The sequence below is a fragment of the Cryphonectria parasitica genome (assembly GCF_011745365.1).
Source record: "Cryphonectria parasitica EP155 unplaced genomic scaffold M406scaffold_2, whole genome shotgun sequence".
NCBI lineage: Eukaryota > Fungi > Ascomycota > Sordariomycetes > Diaporthales > Cryphonectriaceae > Cryphonectria > Cryphonectria parasitica.
The window spans coordinates 4,093,888-4,113,678 of record NW_024468910.1 but is presented as its reverse complement, the minus strand read 5'-3'; the positions used below and the strand labels follow the sequence as shown (position 1 = coordinate 4,113,678).

Genomic DNA, 19,791 nt, shown 5'->3' with positions numbered 1-19,791 from the left:
GATCCCTTATCCCATGGTACCATAGTAATTATCATGCCACCAGACGCAGGGTCGTTCCGGCCCCGGGCTCTGCAAGGTGGCCATTGGTTACCGGACCGGGCTTTGCTCAGGCTGAGTCACGGATGGGGGCGGCGACGGGGAGCCAGGAACCGCTGCTAGGCAAGTGGCGATCCGGAGGAGACCGAGTATGGTTTTTCTTTCTCTTTCTTCTTCTTTAGACTCGATGATTTTGGTGGGACGAACAACGTCATCGTTCCTCTGTAAATACGATGAGGAAGAAGAAGAAAAAACTTGAGACCTCGGTCATGTTCCTTGTGAGTAAAAGGGTGGTAGGGTAGCTGTCTTGTTGATGGAGGAGGACAAGGCGACAAAAAGTCCACGCCGTCTGTAGCAGTTGATTACCAAGCACCATCCACCAGTCCCTTCACATCAAAGGGCACAAGAAAAGAAGAAATCCTCAATACCGAGATCGGCCCGGGAGAGAAGGGCGTAGTAGGGGTGACGATGTACTACAGGTGGTTGCCAAGCACCATTCGCGAGGGACACGCGTAGTCACATTTTTTTTCTTCTTTCCCTCTTTTCCTTTCCTTCCGTTCCACTGCAGACGAATTGGCATTCACCCAGGCCATTGATAAGGAGAATTGAGAGGTGCATGCGGCGATTCAAGCCGCCCGACACACATCTGTACAATCTCACCAGGCTAAGACTCGGCATGTGAGACTTCGGCTTGCGCCTTGATTACCCACTGCAAACAAGTGGGGCCCCACCTCCTGCCGGCGCCATGACAAAGTTTGGTGGGTCGCGGCTTCTTCAGAAGATACCATAATGAGGCAAGAGAAAAGAGAAAAAGAGGATCGCGACGCGGAGACAAACTGGGTCGGGCTTTGGTGGGGCACTGTGGCTACTGATGGAGAACGATAGATTGGCCAATGAGGGATGGACAATTACTCTTTCGTAACTGGTGGTACCTATCGCTTGAAGGGTCTTCCATGGTCGTTTCGTTGGCTTCGACGTGAGGTGAGATAGCGATGAGGTGCTGCCGTGCTGGACCCTTTTGGGGGTGGGCGTGTCTTGTCTCGGCTTGTGTGTTTCTCCTCCCTGCTATATGAATAATCAGGAATGCCCTCGGTGTTCTTTTCCCTTCCTTTTCTTCTCTTGGATCTGACCTGTGACTCTTTCTTTTCTTCTTCTTTCTCTTCTCTGTTTCTCCTCCTTCCTTCTGCCCAGAGTCTTACATCACTACTCTGTGTAACGGTTTGGTATTCTGTCCCATACTTTGAATATTTTGAGAACATTTAGACAGGGCGAGACACGAAGAGTAAGTAGGTTGCTTCCATCTCCCTCCAACCACCCCGGCCTGTATATATCCAGCCTCTTTTGTCTACCTTCAATTGAGGTAGACTATCCCATCCCATCCCATCGTACGATTAATATTCACCTGGCCACGGCCAAACACCTTCCACTGAACTGACATTCTTTCTGTGCCCTCAGCCCAAGATGGCCACCACGACACGCCAGCTCGCTCGTACGGCGACCCGCCTCACAACCCGCAGGACCTTCGCCACCTCTGCTCCCCGGACAGCCTTCCGCCAGCGCTACTCCGGGCAACAAGGCCACCGCTTCTACTCCTCCTCCTCCTCCTCCTCCTCCGAACCACCCAAACCCTCCTCGTCCTCCTCTCCGCTTGTCTACATCACCCTCGCCGCCGCCGCCGCAGCCGGTGGAGCCTTTTATTATTACTCCTCCTCCTCCAGCACCCAGCCCGCCGCGCCCAAGGTCCTGACCAACCCCACCAAGGAGGACTACCAGAAGGTCTATAATGAGATCGCCCGGAGGCTGGACGAGAACGAAGATTACGACGACGGCTCGTACGGTCCTGTCCTGCTGCGGCTGGCGTGGCATGCCTCGGGCACGTACGATGCGCTGACGGGCACCGGCGGTAGCAATGGCGCCACCATGAGATTTGCGCCTGAGGCGGATCATGGAGCCAATGCTGGTCTCAAGCACGCGAGGGACTTTTTGGAGCCTGTCAAGGGTAAGCGCACACGCAAACACCTGTCTTTCCCCTTCTCCCATGTTCCCTCTACCCAGAATCTTAAAGCCATGGCGTCGCCGTGATCGGAAACGAGCTGACACAAACTCCGCCACAAAACAGAGAAGTTCCCCTGGATCACCTACTCAGACCTCTGGATCCTCGGCGGTGTCTGCGCCATCCAGGAGATGCTCGGTCCCAAGATCCCCTACCGACCCGGCCGGTCCGACCGCGACGTCGCCGCCTGCACTCCCGACGGCCGTCTCCCGGACGCCGCCCAGGGCCAAGACCACCTGCGGGCCATCTTCTACCGCATGGGCTTCAACGACCAGGAGATTGTGGCCCTGGCGGGCGCGCACGCCCTGGGCCGCTGCCACACGGACCGGTCCGGCTTCGACGGGCCCTGGACCTTCTCGCCCACCGTCATGACCAACGACTACTACCAGTTCCTGACGGACCGCAAGTGGCACTGGAAGAAGTGGGATGGCCCCAAGCAGTACGTGAACGAGGACGAGTCCATCATGATGCTGCCGGCCGACATGGCCCTGGTGGCGGACAAGAAGTTCAAGAGCTGGGTCGTCAAGTATGCCAAGGATAACGACTTGTTCTTTAACGACTTCCGGAACGTGATTGTGAAGCTGTTTGAGCTGGGCGTGCCGTTTGCCGAGGGTAAGGAGAAGTGGGAGCTGAAGACGCTTGGGGAGCAGGAGTAAAGAGAAAGAGAGAAAAAAAGAATGACTTGTTCTTTTCCACTCTTCTGCTATGAAAATGAAGGGGGGGGAGAGAGACAGAGAAGGGGTGGATGACAACAGAGTGCACCGAGATAGACTAGATTGCACCAGACCATAGACTCAGAGGCCAGATCTAGGTGATTAGACGGATGTTCATGACCACCGGTTTGATTGAGAGTAAGGGAGGAAGAAAATACCACCTCCTTCGAAGTATTGTAACGATAATAAAACTGGTCGCTAGTCCTTATTTTGTCGCTCCCCATCACCACTCTGTCCTCGAGAAGCGTGTATCATGATCGTGTCTGCCAGTTGTATTCTGTGGCCCATCATAGAGGTAGTAAACTCATCGTAGTCGGAAAAGTATGGGAGTCGACAACCATTCATCTATGGATCTCACGAAGGTTGAGGAGAAGGACCAAGACTCAGTTTTGAACAGGGACGAGCCTGCTGAGGTGTCGTCTAAATAAGACCCCAGGTCCCTGGCAACGAAACCACCCCCTCATGCGGTTTCCCCCCTCCCCCCACCCCTTCCACCCTCAGACCGGCCCAATAGGTTTCCCCGCACTTCACCAGCAGCAGGAGGAGGATTGATGAGGAAGCCCAGAGAGGGGGGTGGTTTGTTTCTCTTTTCACCTCTTCATGTGGGGTTGGTTGCAGTGGAGGAGAGAGATCTACGGGCGGGAAGCTGTGGGTTCTTTTCCGAGATCGCTTTCCCCGTGGGGAAGTGGGTTTCCTTTTTCTGGTGGTTTTTTTTTTTAATTCTTCTTCTTTCTTGGGACCAAATACGATTCCGGTTTCTGTTCTTACAATGTTGAAAATGTGTGAGTTGGGAAGAATTATATCTGTCTTCTTCCTTATTTCGGCGATGAGATTTCAGTCGGTCTGGTACGTATTCTTTCTGTATACGTTGATTCTGTTGATTTGCTTCAGTGGAGCGAGATCGATGGCTGGTGGACCAGGAGGGCTTGGAGTGCGATCTTGCATCTTCGAAGGCATTAAAAAGGGTACGTTAGCCCCTCGACTGCATGGCGACATGAAGAGGGGATATCTCCAACGACCGTTGGATGTTCTGTCTGCCAGCCTTTGGTGTGTGAATATTATCTTTCGTCTGTCAATCAGATCGTCGCGCGGTCAACGTTCCGCACACACCGCCATCATCAACATTCCGCAATGCTGGCAATTGTGTGTACTAGTGCTACTTTCGTTCCTATCACAGTTCAAGAGTCATGGACCGGAATCGTGCGACAGTTGGTAATGGGAGAAATCCTTACTGTCTCCTTCAGTCCGTATGTCTTGCTGCCCACATCCGCCTCCCATCACTGACTATAGAAAACATGGCAATCTGGTGGCTCCAGAAATATCAAGTACAACTTAGTAAATAAGAAAAAGTGAAATAAACCAACCCTTCCCCCCCCCGCAGAACGCATGATACAAATTCTCATCTTCTCCAGGTGCTTCTGGCTCGTGCAAAACCACATTGATCAGTCACCCATCAATGTCAATCAAGCACAACTCAGGCTTCACACCCATTCTGGCCAGATTAAAAAATGTCTTGTTCCTGAAATGATGAGGAAGGGGGCATGTCGGGGCCGGCTCCAGCTACGCCGGATCAATAAGCCAGAATCCCAACGCCGGGTTCGATGCCCGCTTGTCAATGAAATCTTCCGTGCTGGCGGAGCCCATGTCTGGGGCAAATCGTCGCAGGGCGGTCCGCCACAGCTGCCCCCATACTTTGCGATCAACCAGCTGGAGAAAGTCTCTGACCTCGTGCGTCAGATGAATGTCCACCAGCATGCGGTCGCGCAGGTAAGGGTCCACGGGATGACACTGCACGCCGCGGTTGAGGTTGTCCTCCCTCCACGTGTCACCCGCCAAGATGATTCGAACCTGCACAGGATGACCACCCGCGTCTTGTCCTGCGCGGACACCAAGCTTGCTCTCGACTTGCCTCCAGAGGGGGAGAATCTGTCGAGGATCGCGGCCGAACCAGACCTGGTGCAGGTCGGGCGCGATTGCGCGAGGGTCAGGACCGACAAAGTCCAGAGGAGCAGACTCAACCATGATAGGGAGGGATACATTGTACCAGGGAAGGACACGGTCGCCTTGGCTGATGGGGATCATGCCACGTCCTTCGGCCGTGAAGTCGCTGCGCCAATAGAGACGGTGCAGCCCGGCGATAGTCTCTCTGTAGGACTGCAGGACGAGAGGCTGTACTTTGGTGAGGTCCAGCTGCGAGAGGGCTCTAACCTGGCGTTCTTCAAGACATATGTTGACGGCGCCCAGGCCACGCAGGTCACCTATCTTGAGAAGGTGGAAGAAACCGACGAGGTGTTGGGGATTGATATCTGTATCGTAAGGTTGAATGTTGAGGATGTCCCATTCTGGGCTCAGCAGCATGGGACACTCGTAGTCCTGCGGGAGCCCCGTCGGCTGGAAGCCCCTACGAGAGCACGGGATCCGGATTCTGTAGAATTCGCGTGCTACATCGGCAGCTTCGCGGCAGACTCGAAATAGAATGCAAGGAGACGGTCTGTTTCGAAAGAAGACGCGGTACGGCTTTCTCCACACAGATTCTGAAGGATACTGGATCCCGCGGTCCATCAAGATCTTGGAGTCTCCGGGGCTGAGTGGCTTGGAAGACATGACAACATGGATGAAGCGGTGCTGGCCAAGGGCCATAGTCCAGATCTGGAGACGCAGCTCGACAGGGAGCTGGGAGAACTGGGGAAAGCCTTCTTGTCTGCTGCCTTTGTTGCATCCATCGCGATCTCGGAGGTATGTATCATTGAATAGGCTGAATTTACGAGATGTCGGCAATCTGGGTAGTCGATTATAAGCAATCAAGCCACAATCGTCCATCCACTTCTGGATCAATTGGTTGGTGATTTCTCTGTTCTCACCCCCTCCCTCATCGCTGTCAGACTGCATAAGTAGCTAGAGGGAGTGCCTATTCTCCTTTGGGGGGCTGTCCAGTAAATTAGGTGTTTGGGAAAGAAATTATAGTGGCAATTGTTTATACTGACCATAAGGCCTTACTCACTGTTGTGGAGGGCGGAGCTGTATGAGAATGTGCGAGGAAGAAGCCCAGAGAAGATTCCTGTTCTCCCGGTGAATGTATTTGAGCTGGTTTGGAGGTGGGCTAGCTTGCTTGGAGTCACACTTATTCTGATAGAGATGAGCAATCTGTGTGGAGCACCTGGGCAGGTAGTCGCCAGCCTTGTCCGGCACTACCCTAGCAGCCGCAGCCAGCCAGGCTCCCTATTTCACATGCATTTCATTTGCAGGCCGTGCATGTTTTTAGGGTCATCATGGGCTGAAATTGCTCTCTCGATATCTGATCTATCATTTACTAACTCGCTTCTATATAAGCCTTGGTGACTGGGTCCAAAGGTTAAGGTGTTGAAAACAAAGGCCCGAGTCTCAGAATGGCTTCGTTCAAATCTGCAGTTCATTTTCAGCTTGTGCAGTCTTCTGTAACGCTAAATGCAACTAGAGCAGACCCTAGCCAAAGGGTAAAGTGGTAGGACAAAGAAAGGAAAACAAGAGTAAATATGTGACTGTGACTATCCATAGATCATGAGTACATGAGAAGTGCTATCAAGGATAAAGAAGGGGATGAATGTTAATTAAACGAGGATCTGTGGAAGATCGTGTGCATCTTGTGGTCCCATACCTCGTCGTAATATAAGCATCCAAAGTTTTTCTCCACTTAGTCCTTGTGAATATCTCTTTTGTTGTCATTGGATGCCTTTACAAAAGTCACTTGGACCTTATACGTATGCCCTTATCAAAAACTCAAGATCAATGCTCAGCAGACTCCAGCTTTGAGAGATTCACTAGCAGCAAGGCATGCATCAACAGTCATAGCTTTTGTAGAGCAGATATAGAAAGAGGAGCTTTGAGAGAAGTAGCTGATTTAAGTATTTGTTGCAAATTTTGTCAAAAGGAGAGCAAACGATCGATGAAGCTGGGGATCACTATGTGAGGAAAGAGACACATACTTGGCAAGTATGAGTAGTCCACCACTTAACACTCTACCAAGTCTCTCGAATGCGAAGTTTGAGTAGACATATGTCCTGCAGTAGATTGATATGAGACTGAAATGGCAAGGACAAGGAAAAGACATGCACTGGCACGGTTGCAGGATCTTGGAATTTGAGCTGCTTCTGATAGAATCGGCTATATTGTGATAGTTAAGGCACCCCCTTGTGGGCACCTGTTAGGTAGGAAATGCGTAGGCAATGTGGCGAGGTCTTTTCACTAGGGGTTCACACAGCAATCAAATTGAGGCCTAAAGAACTATTGTATCCTTTCATTTCGATGCATTATTATTATTTCAATATATATACACTGCTTAACTATTCAGCTGCAATAACATTAAGGATATATTTTTGCCTTCGTTTCCATATTTGGGGCGTGAAGCGCATCTATCGCGTCTCAAATCGGCATGAGCGCTAATACTCTATCTTTCTGTTAAACACTGTTGGTTCTAGCAAAACAGCTGCGCAGCACTCCACAACTCCACAGCGCGTGTTTATATATTCAACAAATACTGGCGCAATCACCTAAAATACTCCTCTGGTCTTGAAGCAATCTCTTCTTTTTTAATCTTCACAATCAGCGCCATATCTCTGCCGTCTTAGAGGACAGAACCAACAAGTCCGATGTCTTCCAGCTAGTCGTATAATACCACCAATGCGGCACTCTCACGAGTTGATCTGTTAGGGCCAGTCCCTCACATAATGTCTATTATACCAGGTATACATAAAACTCTGTGAGTCCGACCGTCTACGCAGCTATATGGGCCACAGCCGTTTCCAGTCAGTGGGGAGTGGTCACTCCTTCTAGCTGTTGCAACCAAAATCCACGATCAGGCGAATAATGAATTTGCCAATCTCCTGTCTGGTCCCGCTTGTTCCGTGTGACTTGTTTTGTGCCCTGCATGTGGGATGAGTGAGAGCATTTGGTTTCTGTGTTAGGTTCGCTCAGCGTGCTCGATGCTTTCAGACGCGCAACTTCTGCATCAATCAAACGAAGTACGTCGCTCTTGTCAAATGCCCTTACCCTGCCTCCATATAAGATTTCGTCCACGACCAGATCCTGAGGCCACAAAGTATCGACGAAGTCTCTCAGTGTGAATCGTCCGCGGCGAGAGGTTCCTAGCCTGCCAGTGGCACTGGAATAGTGCTGGAACTGCTCTACACATGAATGAAGGAGTCTTATGTCTCCCCAATTTGGCCCTTGCAATCGCTGCGACTCGTGACTCTCTCCCATTCTCACTCTGAGCCCGAATGCTTTGGACGGCGGAGCGTATATGAACCACAAGAACTCAACCCGTGAATCCGCGCCTTGGACCAAAAACCCAACAAAAGCGCTCCACTGCGGCTCCAAAGGGAACCCGTCGCGTAGCATTGCTGTATCCGCAATTTTGATCCATAACGTAGTTATATATGACAACCATATTGAACTTGTTAGCGGCGGGGGGTAGGAGCCGAATCTATGGAGAACTGGGGCAGTAAGAAGAGACTCATTTAAAGGTAACCACCCTACTTTCACTAAAGCGAGAAGACGTATACCCAATTTACAATGCATCCTCCTTTGGAATCTAAAGAGTTCTTTTACCATCCAAGTCTTGAATTCTGCAGATCGAATCCATGGAGGGTAATTCTCGAATGCCCAGCCAAGATATCTTGGCCACCTTGCAATGTCACAGCATGCCAACTGTATCAAGGCGTTGCCATGGCCACCTGCGAAGTGCAAATCACTCAATTTTGAATCGATGAGCGGCGTACCTGGCGGAAGGGGACCGTGATGATGCCTATGAAGAATGAGCTCTTCAAGTGCAAGTACCGCTGAGGTAAGTATAACAACGTCATCTCCACCATTGGCCAATACGCCATCGAAGAGGTCCATGATGAGCTCAAGCGGACGGATGCTTCCGACGATTCCCGTATGCCACGAAGGGACAACTTGGGCCGCAGCATTGAAGCATTGAATGATTAGGGAAGGTCCTGAAACGGTTTTGATTGGACTTTGGCCACTTTCCTGGAAGAAATCGTAGACAGAGCGGTGCATGAACAGTAGCTTATGGCCATGAGTCATGATGCTGAGAACTGATTCGTCCTTGAAGGGAGTGCTGGGGGGAGCAATGTCGAGGAGACCTTGACATAGGCTTGGAACTCGCGATATGAAGCCATCAACCCTTTCCTTGGCCTTTTCCAGAGTAATTGGGGAAATTTCGGAGTCAGGGGAAGCTTTGATGCAAGTGTCGAGACAGTCTTTGATGAATGAGTAATGGAAAAGATTGAAACACTCATGTCCATCCCGAGTATTGAGTGATGCTGCAACCGCGAAGACTGCAAATGCCTCGGCACGATTTGCGGATCTGACCCTCTGTAAAATCTGGGTGAAGAAGCTCTCCAAGTCTTCTGACGACAATCTATCCATAGTGCGGTGGAGAGTTTCCAGGGATTGCCGGTCGTCCAACCCGTGCCAGAGCTCGATGATAGTTAGGATCACCCAGAGGAATACCCCTTCGGCTTTTTCCACGACTGATCTGGTGAGCTTCTGTAAATGTTCTTGAGGGGTCGACGGAAAATTCTTGCGGAGACGTGGCATAAGGCGATTCTCAACCAGTGTCTCGACGTCTTTATATGTGATCATGTGAAGGCGTAGCCTCAACTCTGCCGGAAAGGTGTTCATGAACGGATTCTGTTCTCGGCTGGAAACGCAGGCCTTCACGTTTTCTTGTCGGACCCAAGACCAGATTAGCTCTGCGACACCGAAGCCGGTAGAGCCATTAGGACAGCCGTTGTAGTCTTCTAATTCGTCTAGTCCGTCGATGAGGAAGAAGAATCGCATATCTTTGGCTTGGCCTTGACCGGATCTAATGCGATTAAATGCCTCGAGAATCTCATCAAATGGGATTTCGGAGCTTCGCAGATCCCTTTGTCTCCCAGGAGCAAAGTCGCCCGGTTTCCAGCGGCTAGGAAAAGCCATTCCCGTAAGAACAGGCGATTGCTCGAGAATCGAGTGAAGCAAGGTTCGAATCAAGCCCTGAAAACTTCTCTGGTACCGATTCCCGGCTTTCCATGCGTAGAAAGTAGCCGTGATGAGCTGATTGCCATTGGCCCATTTCTTGAGCTGAATTCTTGACGCTTGGTTGGAATCTGGTCGAATGGCTTTATCGATGAGCTTCATAAGGGTGGACTTGCCGCTGCCTGGTTTGCCGACGATATGAAACGGATTGGGCAACAACTCTTCCCGACCACTAGCCAGCCAGTCCTTGAAAGTGACTTCGTATGTACAGTCGTTGTAATTTGTAATATGGTCACTGTCGATCCACCATTGAAAAGTGTTCGTTTCGGCGTTGTCTACAGACTCCCGCCTCGCATCCATGCTGTCGAAGTACAACTTATCCAGGATCCACGCTCGGTTCCTTTCCTCAAGGACGGTCTCTGAGAGGCGAAGAGAGTTCACAAGAGATTCCAAATTTCGGAAGTTCCTTTGAGATGTTTCACCCAGGTCGTCCAAAATTTTCCGGATATCGTTTATGTGTTGTGAGTCGTCCCCGCGCATGTCCAAGCTGCTCTGGATCTGGTTGAGCCTTTGACGAAGTTCTGGTCTGTGGTGAATTAGTCTGAATCCGTCATGATTATGCTTACCTGAAATTGAGAATAGCACTTACCTGAACAAATCATTTACGCAACGTGTGAATTCTTTCTCATGATACTTCCACTCTTCTTCGAGAGCTTTCATAGCCGATGCGGCCCACTTCAATTGGATTCCTGCCCTGATAGCTTTGTACGTGGCTTTGAAAAAGTTCCCTTCATTTTTGGCTGGAGTTTTCAAGTCTTTGACAAGATTCGAGAATTTCTGCGTAAGCTCATTGAATGGAGATGTCAAAGCCAGCAATCGAGCGCGAGCTGCTTCTTCTTCTGGGGTAGGTCGGTAATTTGGCGGAACTTGGCGTTTGATCTCAGTTTGCAGCGACTTGTTAGCTCTTTCGATTTCAGTGCTGAAGCGATCGAGATCTTTCGTGGTTCCAGACTTGTAGAAATCCTGGACGATTGTGTAAAAACCCGCAACGGCCTCCGCAAAGCTCAGAATAGCGGAAGCTGTCCCGATGATAGTATAAGGATCCAACATGATTGCCCTAGGGTGTTCTCGTATACAGAACGGGTAGTCAAGGTAGAGAAATCAAATGGTTGGAGACGAAGGTGCAGAAGTTATTGAAAACAGTTAGGAAGATGAAATTTGTCGAAGCAGAAGGGGAACTGGCGGCCACGCTGGCAATGCTCAAGTGGCGAGCATCTTTTAGCACAACTACTGGGGATCGCAGACCCGGCCCGCATAACATGCTCTGTCAGGAGAGGTGCCACGCAGGTATTAATACTTAAGCAAGCACTGGCATCGGATAGGATTGGAACAACACTCATTTGATTGGATGCCTCCGGGTGGATGTTCAAAAACCTGCATAGCATTTCCTGCAAGCCAACTTCAGCTTTGTCTAGATGAAGTGCTGATTTCAGCAATGGCTGGCACATGGCTGGCTAAATTCCACAGGATGCTCACCGCCCTAAGGATTAACACAGCAGCTAATCAATTGCCCCACGTACTGAGTACAGTCAATGTGCTGTATTATTGTTTCGTCCTGTCCTCTAAGGTTGTGTCCGCTACGTGGAAGCCCCACTTCACAAGGGTTAGGGTTCTAGCCTGACGTCAACCGCCAGAAAAAAGAAGACGCTGAACCACACGCCGAGTGAGCTTTTACCCTCTTCGGACCTACGAACTCCCAACTTGTCGCGCACACACAGGGAAAAGAGAATGGCATCACCACGAATACCAGCGCTGCGCAACCTCCTCAGCAGCCACCTGCGCGCCCTACGCGCCGGCAGCCAGCGGCGCTGGGCCCAGGTGCACGACGTACGCTTCCTCGCGACGACACAGGCCTCGCGTACGGTCCTCGAGAAGTACCGCGAGAAGCTGGACGCCAAGGCGAGGGAGGAGGGCCACGGGAACATTGAAGAGCTGAAGAAGGCCTACTCGGACAAGATACAGGAGATTCGCAAAAAGGATGGGTCGGTGCCGGGGATATCATCGCTCCTCGACGACCAACAAGATTCCGCCGCCGCCGCCGCGGCGACGACGACGACGACGACAACAACAACGACACCCCCACCTCTACCAACCTCACAGGGAAAGAACCTACCGTCGTCAGGATCATCCCCCAACACAGGCATCAAGCCCCTCTCCGAGATCCTCGACCTCCCCAAGGCGCGCGAGCTCCCCCTCGCCGAGCTCACAGCCATCTGGCGCCTCCGCCACGCCAGCAGCCCGCACTCGCTCTGCGCCGTGATCCCGTACCACACCTACACGGCGATGGAGAGCCTCGCGCGGCGCCACCCGCAGTTTGTCCTCCCCGTGCCGCACCCGGAGCAGGGCGCCGAGATCCATTTCCTGCAGTGGACCTTTGACCCGCCGACGGGCACGAGCACCGTGCTGTTCACGCAGCTGGCCGAGTACAAGGCGCGGGGCGAGTTTGCGGCGCCGCACACCACCGTCACGCACCACCTTGATCTGGCCGCGGACAAGAAGGTTGTCTTGATGCAGGGGCAGGTCGTTGCGGATAGGGGGGTGAGGCCTGAGGATGCGCGGTGGCTGGTGATGTGCTTGCAGAGGTTCTACGGTGGCTGGGACGGGGAGGGAAAGGAGGAGCTCAGCAAGGAGAGGGAGGAGGAGAGGCGGAGGCTGCTGGAGTGGTTTGGCGCGGGAGACAGCCGGTTTAGCGTCGAGAAGCTACTCGAGGAGTCCGAAAGGATGGCCTAGACGGCGTCCATGTGCATATGTATCCGAGAACGAAAAGAGCAACATTGTGTTTGGGATGTCCGCAATGCTTGGCTATATACCTTAGAGGTCTATATATAGAGATAGAGAGAGCTCTATGCCAATTCTACAACGCCGAAAGAAGGCCACACCACATTTCTTATACGCCCTACCTTTCAGGAGGTGCGCCGTCTCCGCGGGCTCTACAGTCTCGGACCAGCCTTCCTCTCTTCCTGCTTTGCCCTGTCCCTCATGATCCTGCGTAATATCTTGCCGCTCGGCGATTTGGGCACCGCATCAATGAAAAACACACCGCCGCGCAGGCGCTTGTGGGGAGAGACTTTGGGGGCCATCCACTCGGCGATTTCCCTGGCCTTGTCGTCGCTGGCCTGTACGCCGGAGTTGAGGACGACGTAGGCACGTGGCAGCTCAGTGGCCTGGTTGTTGTCGTAGACCCCAATCACGCAGACGTCTGCGACGTCGTGGTGGCCTAGTAGTAGGCCCTCGAGCTCGGCTGGCGGGACCTGGAAGCCCTCTATCGGGGTGGGGGGTGATCAGTCAATGAAGCATGCAGAGACATAGGAAGAATATATAAAAGAGTAAATAAAAAAATAAAAAAAGGAAAAGAGGAGGGCACGGAGTAATGGCCCTAAAGACTTACTATACTTGATCAGCTCCTTAAGCCGATCGACACAGTAATAGTTGCCGTGCTTGTCAACCTTGAAGATATCTCCTGTCTTGAACCAGCCGTCGGGCGAGAAGGCTTCCTTGGTCTTCTCAGAGTTCTTAAAGTAGCCCCCAAAGACATTTGGGCCCTTTAGCCACAGCTCGCCCTCCTCATCCGGGGCAACCTCATTTCCCTCGAGGTCGACGATCATGGCCTCCATGTTAGGGACCAGCTTCCCGACGGAGCCCATGAACTTGGCCCACTCATCTGGCATCTGGACATGCGTGACGGGACTGGTCTCGGAAAGCCCATAGCCCTGCTTGACAGGCAGCCGCAACCGGCCCCAGAACAGTTCGAGAAGCTCGTTGGTGAGCGGTGCGGCGCCGCTGTGCAGCATCTTAAGGGACGTTAGGTTGTACCTGTCGACAGCCGGGTCCTTGCCTAGGGCTAGGACGATAGGCGGTGGGACGTAAGCGAAGGTGATGCTGTTGTCTTGGATGATGCGGCAAGCCTTCTCTAGGTCGAAGCGCGACATGATAAAGAGCTGCCAGCCAGCGTAGATGCTCATGAAGACGCAATTGACGAGACCGTAGATGTGAAAAAAGGGTAGCACACCCAGCATCCGATCGCCGGTCCCGCCTGGACCGCCAGACGGCCTGAGATGTGCACCGTCCATCTCGCCGTTCTGCAGCATGTTGGCCACGATATTGTAGTGCGTGAGTCGCACCCCTTTGGGCATGCCAGTCGTGCCAGAGCTATAGACGAGGAACGCCAGGTCGCGCCTCGCCCGAACTTTCGTCTTGGCATACCACCCCGTATATGCCGTCGGGCGCAAGGAGCTCCACTGTCTCACCTTTCCCTCCGGGTCGCCGCGCCCGCCGAGCAGAATGATCTTGTCCTCGGGAAGCCCAGCCAATGCCGCAGCCTCGCGCGCCCGGTCGAGGAAGTCAGCATGAGTGGCAAGGGCGCGGGCGCCGGAGTCGGTGAGCTGGTGGGCAAGCTCGCGGGCGGTGTAGAGCGGGTTGGCGGGACAGGCGACGCCGCCGGCCCAGAGGACGCCGCAGGTGAGGACAGGTGTGTCTACGTCATTGGGAGTGTAGAATGCGAGGACGTCGCCGCGCCGCCAGCGCCAATGGGCCTTGAGGCCGCGGCCAAAGTCAGTGGCGGCGGTGCGGAGCTGGGCGTGGGTGTAGGAGCGGTGGGGTTGCTCGCCGTCGATGAAGATCTGCTTGGTGTCGGGGACGGGCTGAGAGGAGGGGCCACGGGCAAAGAGGAAGGTGAAGATGTCCACCTCTGGGATGGGAATGGAAGGGTACAGGGACTTGTGAGGCATCTTGAAACAGTGTCCAGAGGGTGAGGGTTGTCAAGATGGGCCTATAGGAAAGAGCGGGAGACCAAGAGGGAGAGAGAAAGAGCCAGTTGACAACTGCTAGGACCCTCTCTATACACCGTGCTTTCCTTACGTGGATGACGTCCGCTTAGACGCGGGCTCCGACCCGACGTGGCGGGGGAATGCCGAGCGCGGAGACATGCAGCTAAAGATTATACTTACCCCAAACTGCCCAATTCCGCGATTGGCCTCTACTTACAGTACTATATTCTTTGCGGGGTCTGACGATAGCTGATAAAGCCTGCTGGACGCTATCTGTGAGGAGTAGTAATTGTGTTTATGACCGAGGTGAACAATAAACACCTAAACGCAGACTTGTACGAGTAATGTCGCGAGTATGGGACACAGAGATCGCACCTCTAGGTATACTGTATGTTTGTAGAAGTATGTTTGTAGAATAAGTTTCTTGAAACTGATATCCATGATGAGCGCCGTGGTTCCGACTGTCAATCTGGGAATCTCGTCTTGCCCCTATCGCAGCGTTTTGGTACGATTCGTGTAAGATGATTGGCCAGGCTATAGGTAGCCATGCGAAAAGGTGCCTTGGAAGAGATCTTAAGCGACAAACCTCCTCCTCCTCCAAGTAGCCAGAGGGTCATTCAAGTGAATTCTGTCATTTGATTCGTCTTAAATTCTTCTTTTTTTTTCATTGGTAATCATGATCTTCCCTACAGGGACCACTCATCAACTTGTGCATTTGCTATGGTAAGAGACACGAAACAAGCAGGTAACCGAAAATCCCATCCATCCCCTTAGCAAACCAGGAATCCGTACCTCGCTTCGCAACCGAACCTTGAGGTGCAACCAGTGTTCGAGCTGGCTTGGGAACTCTCTTGTTTCTGACCTGACCTGACAAATCATCTCGTCTCAACCCTTCAGATCGACAATGACAAAATGTGATGATGATGAAGGAAAGAAGGGGTCATAAGGCATAGCGGCTGTCGTCTCAACCTTAATGCCAAGCTTAAACCCTGGCCACCTGACAGCCAGGGGGGTTTCGGCCAGGAGCCCCCTTTCCTCTGATGCACCACCCTGCCCTCCTCGCTCCGTCGCAGGTCGTCGGCCTTTGCCTCTCTCTCTGTCTAGCTAACCCTTCTCCTCGAACACCTAGTCGACATGTTCTAGACATGGGCCCCCGGGTGCAAGGTCTCAAAGTTGGCTCCATCATCAGATCATCGCCATCCGAACCGTGCGCTTAGTCGTTCAGGCGGGCTGGAGACAGCACTCGGACGAACTTGGGACCATCTACAACACACTCTCCATGGCAGGCCACAATGAAAGTCTAGTCTGCCAACCAAGTCCACAAGAACCGACCGCCAACCGCGAATTGAATCTGCCAGACAGACAAACCCGAACCTCATTCTTACATAGTACATTACAATACTGCTTCCCTAGACCCCGCAATTCCGGAATCTCAGCAGCCGAACTAGGTTACATTTAATATGTCCTGACTGAGGCTACACCGTACCGCCATGCCCCCCAGAACGGCAGCACATCCCCCCCACCTTCTTCTCGACCCCACCCGCTCCCGCAGATCACTCACCAAGTGTATCATCAAACCACCAGCGCATAAAGGCTCAACTCCCACGTTTACGATGCGTTCTTGTCGTCCACCACGGAGTCAAGATCCCAGTGGTGATCACCTCGCTTGCCATGAGTTTTTCGTCGAGGCCCTGACCCTTCTGGGCGGCTGAGCCCTGATCGACAGCCTCTTCTTGAGACGAAGGAGATTACCAACGAACCTCGGTCATAGGAAACCTGGGACGCGCCGGTTCAGACACCCATACACACACGCACACAAGCGCCCTGTTATCCTTTTTCGAGGAGGCAAGTTCCCACCTTAGAGAGACGCGAGCCCTCAAGGCCCTTGGCTAGGAGGTCTTGGAAGTTGTCCCAAAGATTGGTTTCGACGACGCCTCAAGGCTAGCTTGCCAAGAAATCATGTCTCCATGCCATGAGAAAGGTCACGATGATTATACTATAAGATCAACTCCTCGCCCGTGGTTGAGACAGATGATGATCACACTTCTTTCATTCAGCCGCCATCTCTCAACCGTTCATTCCATTCCATCTCTCTCTCTCTCTCTCTTTTCTCCTCACAGCTGTGCTGTCGAGCTTTTTTCAAACACGCCAGTCGTTCTCGCTCTTGAAACCACTATATTTTATTACATACTGTAATATCAAAACCTTTCTTTATATACGGACAATATGTATTTCAAGGCCACTGTCCTCTTCTCCCTTGCGGCTTCGGCCCTCGCGCTGCCCGCCAGCCAGGGCAAGGCGCAGAAGCGCGCCGGTGTCTTGACCGCCTCGAACTATGCAGACTTCCAGGTCTCGGATGGTGTCGGCGGCAATGCCCTCGCTGAGGTCAATGCCAAGTTCCCTGTGAGTACCAATGCCCTCCCCTAATGATTCACAAACTCGGAACCAATTTTTCTTTTCGGTCCCGGCATACACACACAAACATATTCTCTCCAAACAAAGATGTACAGATAAAACATGAAACTAACACCTACGTCCTCTCAGATCGATACAAGCGACCTCGCCAACGTCGACCCTAACGACCTGGCCATCATCAAGGCCGCCCGAGTCACAGCCGAGGACGCTGAAACCGACACGGGCGGCTTCGACGACGCCATTGACGCGGCTTCCGGCGCCACGGCCGACGCCCTGAGCGTGGGAAAGACCAAGAACAAGGTTCTCAAGCTGCAGCTTGAGGTCCTGGGCCTGCAGATCGACCAGGCTCAGTCGGGCACCGACAACACCGCCAAGATCGCCGCGGAGCAGACTAAGCTGAACACCAACATTGCTAACGATAAGGCAAATGCGGGACAGACGAGCCAGAGTGTGGACTTCCAGGGGACTTCGGATCCTTGAATGACGAAAGAGGGAGAACAGTCATGCTCACCCTGGGTGGAATGGGAATGGGATGAGTTGAGAGGTTGGCCTGACATGAGGGGGTTTCTTTTCTTACAATCCTCCGTATTAATGACGAAAGGGGTTTGATACTCTGTATTACGAAAACGAAAAGAGTACCAATTATTCCCTCCTATCCCTCCATTAACCTCCCTTCACAAGCTTCTTCTCATCCCTGCCCCTCGCCGTGTACAGAGCCTGTGCCTTGTCGCTCTGCCCATGAATCTTCCTCCCCTCGATGCGCTCGAGCGAGTCTTGGATGATCCCGATATGACCGCGCAGTGTTCCCTCGAGCTCGTCCATGCGCGCCTCGTGTGCCTCGAGGTTGTAGTCGTGGTGAGACTTGAAGTAGATGGTCATGGCGCCGAGGGCTGTGAGGTTTGCCGTGCACAGGATATTGGTCAGGGCCGGTGAGCGGAGGAGAGAAGACATGACTTGATATGTGAATGGAAAGATGGGCAAGATGCTTCGGCGATCTATATTCAAAATGGAGTTTATAGACAAATGAGGTTTGTTTTGCAGTCGGCAAGGTAAGCGTACGAGGGGTTGACCCGCCCACATGTTGACTGCCGTGCGCAGCGAGTCGGAGACGTCATTGACACTACTAACTAGCCTTTGGGTGCCATAAAAAAAATACTGAAAATATGCATTTTTGATTCGAGTTCATGCCTGCACGATGATGATGATAATGATGAGAGATTGCAAATCTCTTCGAAGCCCACAATGGTATGGTATAAATCACCCAAGCAAGAGATGACACACCCATCATCCCCTTAGAACATATCCCCATCAAACCGCCTCGCGGGCGCGGCGCTGTCCAGGTTCAGCTTCGACTTCCGCTCGTCCAGGCTCTTGACCACGGCGCCGAGGATGGTCTTGACAAGGTCATCACTGGACAGCGACCCGGGGGTGCCAGACCAGGTGACGGTGTCGACGATATCCCTGGTGTGGGCCTCCTTGCACAGCTCGTCGTCGAGATACTCAAAGTTGCGCTTCTGCTCCGGGCTGGGCTGGCCGATCTGGAACAGCTGGATGCCGATCTGGTGCTCGGGCACGCGCAGCTCGTCGAGCATCTTGGCGGCGGCGACGAGTGGCTTCTTGACGTCGTCGTCAAAGGCGCCGGCCGTGATGACGATCAGGTTCAGCGCGGCGCCGTCCTCGTCCACCTTGAGCTTGTCCGTGTACCACGACAGCAGCTTGCCCAGCCGCGCGCCCAGGTTGCACTTGCCGCCGGGCCGCACGCGCCCGAACAGGGCCGACACGCCGTCGGCACCCGCGGCGCGCCCGCCCAGGTGGCGGTAGCCGGACTTGCGGAAGGACATGCTGGAGAGGAGGCCCTTGGGCCGGTGGTTCAGGAAGAAGACGTCGATGCCGTCTGGGTCGTACTTGGCGCACACGGGGGCGATGCGCTCGAGCAGGGCCTGCACGTCGTTCCAGTACGGGGCGATGTGCTCCGAGTCGTCCACCAGGAACATGGTGTCGAAGCACCGCAGGAAGGACAGCGTCTCGCCGTAGTCGTCGACATTGACGCTGACGGCCGCGGACGGGTCGGAGGGGGGTGCTGGGGCGGGCCACTCGTCTGCCATGCTGCTTTTTGTGTATATGTGCGTGTATGCAGTGGTGTGAATCCTGAGACGGGTTTGGTATAGTAAATGAAGGCAGCTGGACAGTGATGATTGGTATGATTGATTACATGAGACCCTTGTTCTTGTGGTCCTGCTGGACTTGGGCGGCGTCGTGTAGAGTCTGGTTTGGGTGGTTCTAGAGGTGGTGGCTTCTTAACTGCTGAGGTATGATGAGGTCAACAGTCCTGGGGGGAGGAAGCGTACAAGTCGCCCACGTCTGTTCATTTGATGATACGCTGCGTACAGGTTGGGGTTCTGCAGGCCATGTGTTGCATTGATGGTACAGCGGTGAGGCCACTCGACTGGACCCATATTATACAACCATCTCAGCGGCAGCCCGCAGTGATGTGGATACTCCCCTCCCCTCCTTTAGCTGCGTCTTGTCGAACGCCTGTAGAAGCCCTAGCCTCCAAGGTGAATTGATATATCTGACAAAGAATGCGGTATGTAAAAGTGCTAAGTGCTGGATACTTTTATAATTGTCATGCCGGCGGCCACTTTTCTTTTATTTTCGACCGGAGAGATCACAGGAGTTATCAGCAGCAGGAAGATCTCAGAGCTTTGCTTCAGAACATTTGGGTTTGAGCGACAGTTTACAAATCCCA

At 52.9% G+C, this 19,791-nt stretch overlaps 7 protein-coding genes across 7 annotated transcripts; 2 read left to right on the top strand and 5 right to left on the bottom strand.

Moving 5' to 3' along the window:
• Window positions 1-1,497: 1,497 nt before the first annotated feature.
• On the top strand, window positions 1,498-2,745 carry M406DRAFT_337351 (heme peroxidase; the record flags this gene model as incomplete). Its single annotated transcript, XM_040921245.1, has 2 exons — window positions 1,498-2,035; window positions 2,156-2,745. The coding sequence occupies 2 exons, from the start codon at window positions 1,498-1,500 to the stop codon at window positions 2,743-2,745; spliced, it is 1,128 nt and encodes a 375-aa protein (XP_040780017.1).
• Window positions 2,746-4,362: 1,617 nt separating this feature from the next.
• Window positions 4,363-6,056, bottom strand: M406DRAFT_72008 (uncharacterized protein; the record flags this gene model as incomplete). Its single annotated transcript, XM_040925513.1, has 3 exons — window positions 4,363-5,677; window positions 5,804-5,995; window positions 6,031-6,056. The coding sequence occupies 3 exons, from the start codon at window positions 6,054-6,056 to the stop codon at window positions 4,363-4,365; spliced, it is 1,533 nt and encodes a 510-aa protein (XP_040780016.1).
• Window positions 6,057-9,240: 3,184 nt separating this feature from the next.
• Window positions 9,241-10,341, bottom strand: M406DRAFT_249289 (uncharacterized protein; the record flags this gene model as incomplete). Its single annotated transcript, XM_040916600.1, has 1 exon — window positions 9,241-10,341. A coding segment is annotated over one exon (1,101 nt), but the record flags the coding sequence as incomplete, so codon positions are not given.
• Window positions 10,342-11,646: 1,305 nt separating this feature from the next.
• Window positions 11,647-12,219, bottom strand: M406DRAFT_327461 (uncharacterized protein; the record flags this gene model as incomplete). Its single annotated transcript, XM_040920212.1, has 3 exons — window positions 11,647-11,804; window positions 11,975-12,074; window positions 12,139-12,219. The coding sequence occupies 3 exons, from the start codon at window positions 12,217-12,219 to the stop codon at window positions 11,647-11,649; spliced, it is 339 nt and encodes a 112-aa protein (XP_040780014.1).
• Window positions 12,220-12,431: 212 nt separating this feature from the next.
• On the bottom strand, window positions 12,432-14,633 carry M406DRAFT_344929 (acetyl-CoA synthetase-like protein). Its single transcript, XM_040922023.1, has 3 exons — window positions 14,499-14,633; window positions 13,250-14,432; window positions 12,432-13,123 (listed from the first exon to the last, which is right to left on the bottom strand). The coding sequence occupies exons 1-3, from the start codon at window positions 14,586-14,588 to the stop codon at window positions 12,792-12,794; spliced, it is 1,605 nt and encodes a 534-aa protein (XP_040780013.1). The 5' UTR covers window positions 14,589-14,633; the 3' UTR covers window positions 12,432-12,791.
• A 2,220-nt stretch (window positions 14,634-16,853) lies between these two features.
• On the top strand, window positions 16,854-17,522 carry M406DRAFT_45214 (uncharacterized protein; the record flags this gene model as incomplete). Its single annotated transcript, XM_040924270.1, has 2 exons — window positions 16,854-17,012; window positions 17,172-17,522. 2 exons carry the CDS (start codon window positions 16,854-16,856, stop codon window positions 17,520-17,522), a joined length of 510 nt encoding a protein of 169 aa, XP_040780012.1.
• Window positions 17,523-18,397: 875 nt separating this feature from the next.
• M406DRAFT_273599 (uncharacterized protein) lies at window positions 18,398-19,338 on the bottom strand (the record flags this gene model as incomplete). The annotated part of the gene is made up of 1 exon (XM_040918193.1): window positions 18,398-19,338. A coding segment is annotated over exon 1 (750 nt), but the record flags the coding sequence as incomplete, so codon positions are not given.
• Between the last annotated feature and the right edge of the window lie 453 nt (window positions 19,339-19,791).

What these genes read in the sequence shown, in the direction of transcription:
- M406DRAFT_344929 (XM_040922023.1), bottom strand. Translation starts at nt 14,588, where the DNA reads ATGCCTCACAAGTCCCTGTACCCTTCCATTCCCATCCCAGAGGTGGAC. An exon ending in GTGGCCCCTCCTCTCAGCCC is followed by an intron (nt 14,433 to 14,498) that starts GTCCCCGACACC and finishes ACCCACGCCCAG; the next exon opens with CTCCGCACCGCCGCCACTGA. An exon ending in TAAGGAGCTGATCAAGTATA is followed by an intron (nt 13,124 to 13,249) that starts GTAAGTCTTTAG and finishes CCACCCCGATAG; the next exon opens with AGGGCTTCCAGGTCCCGCCA.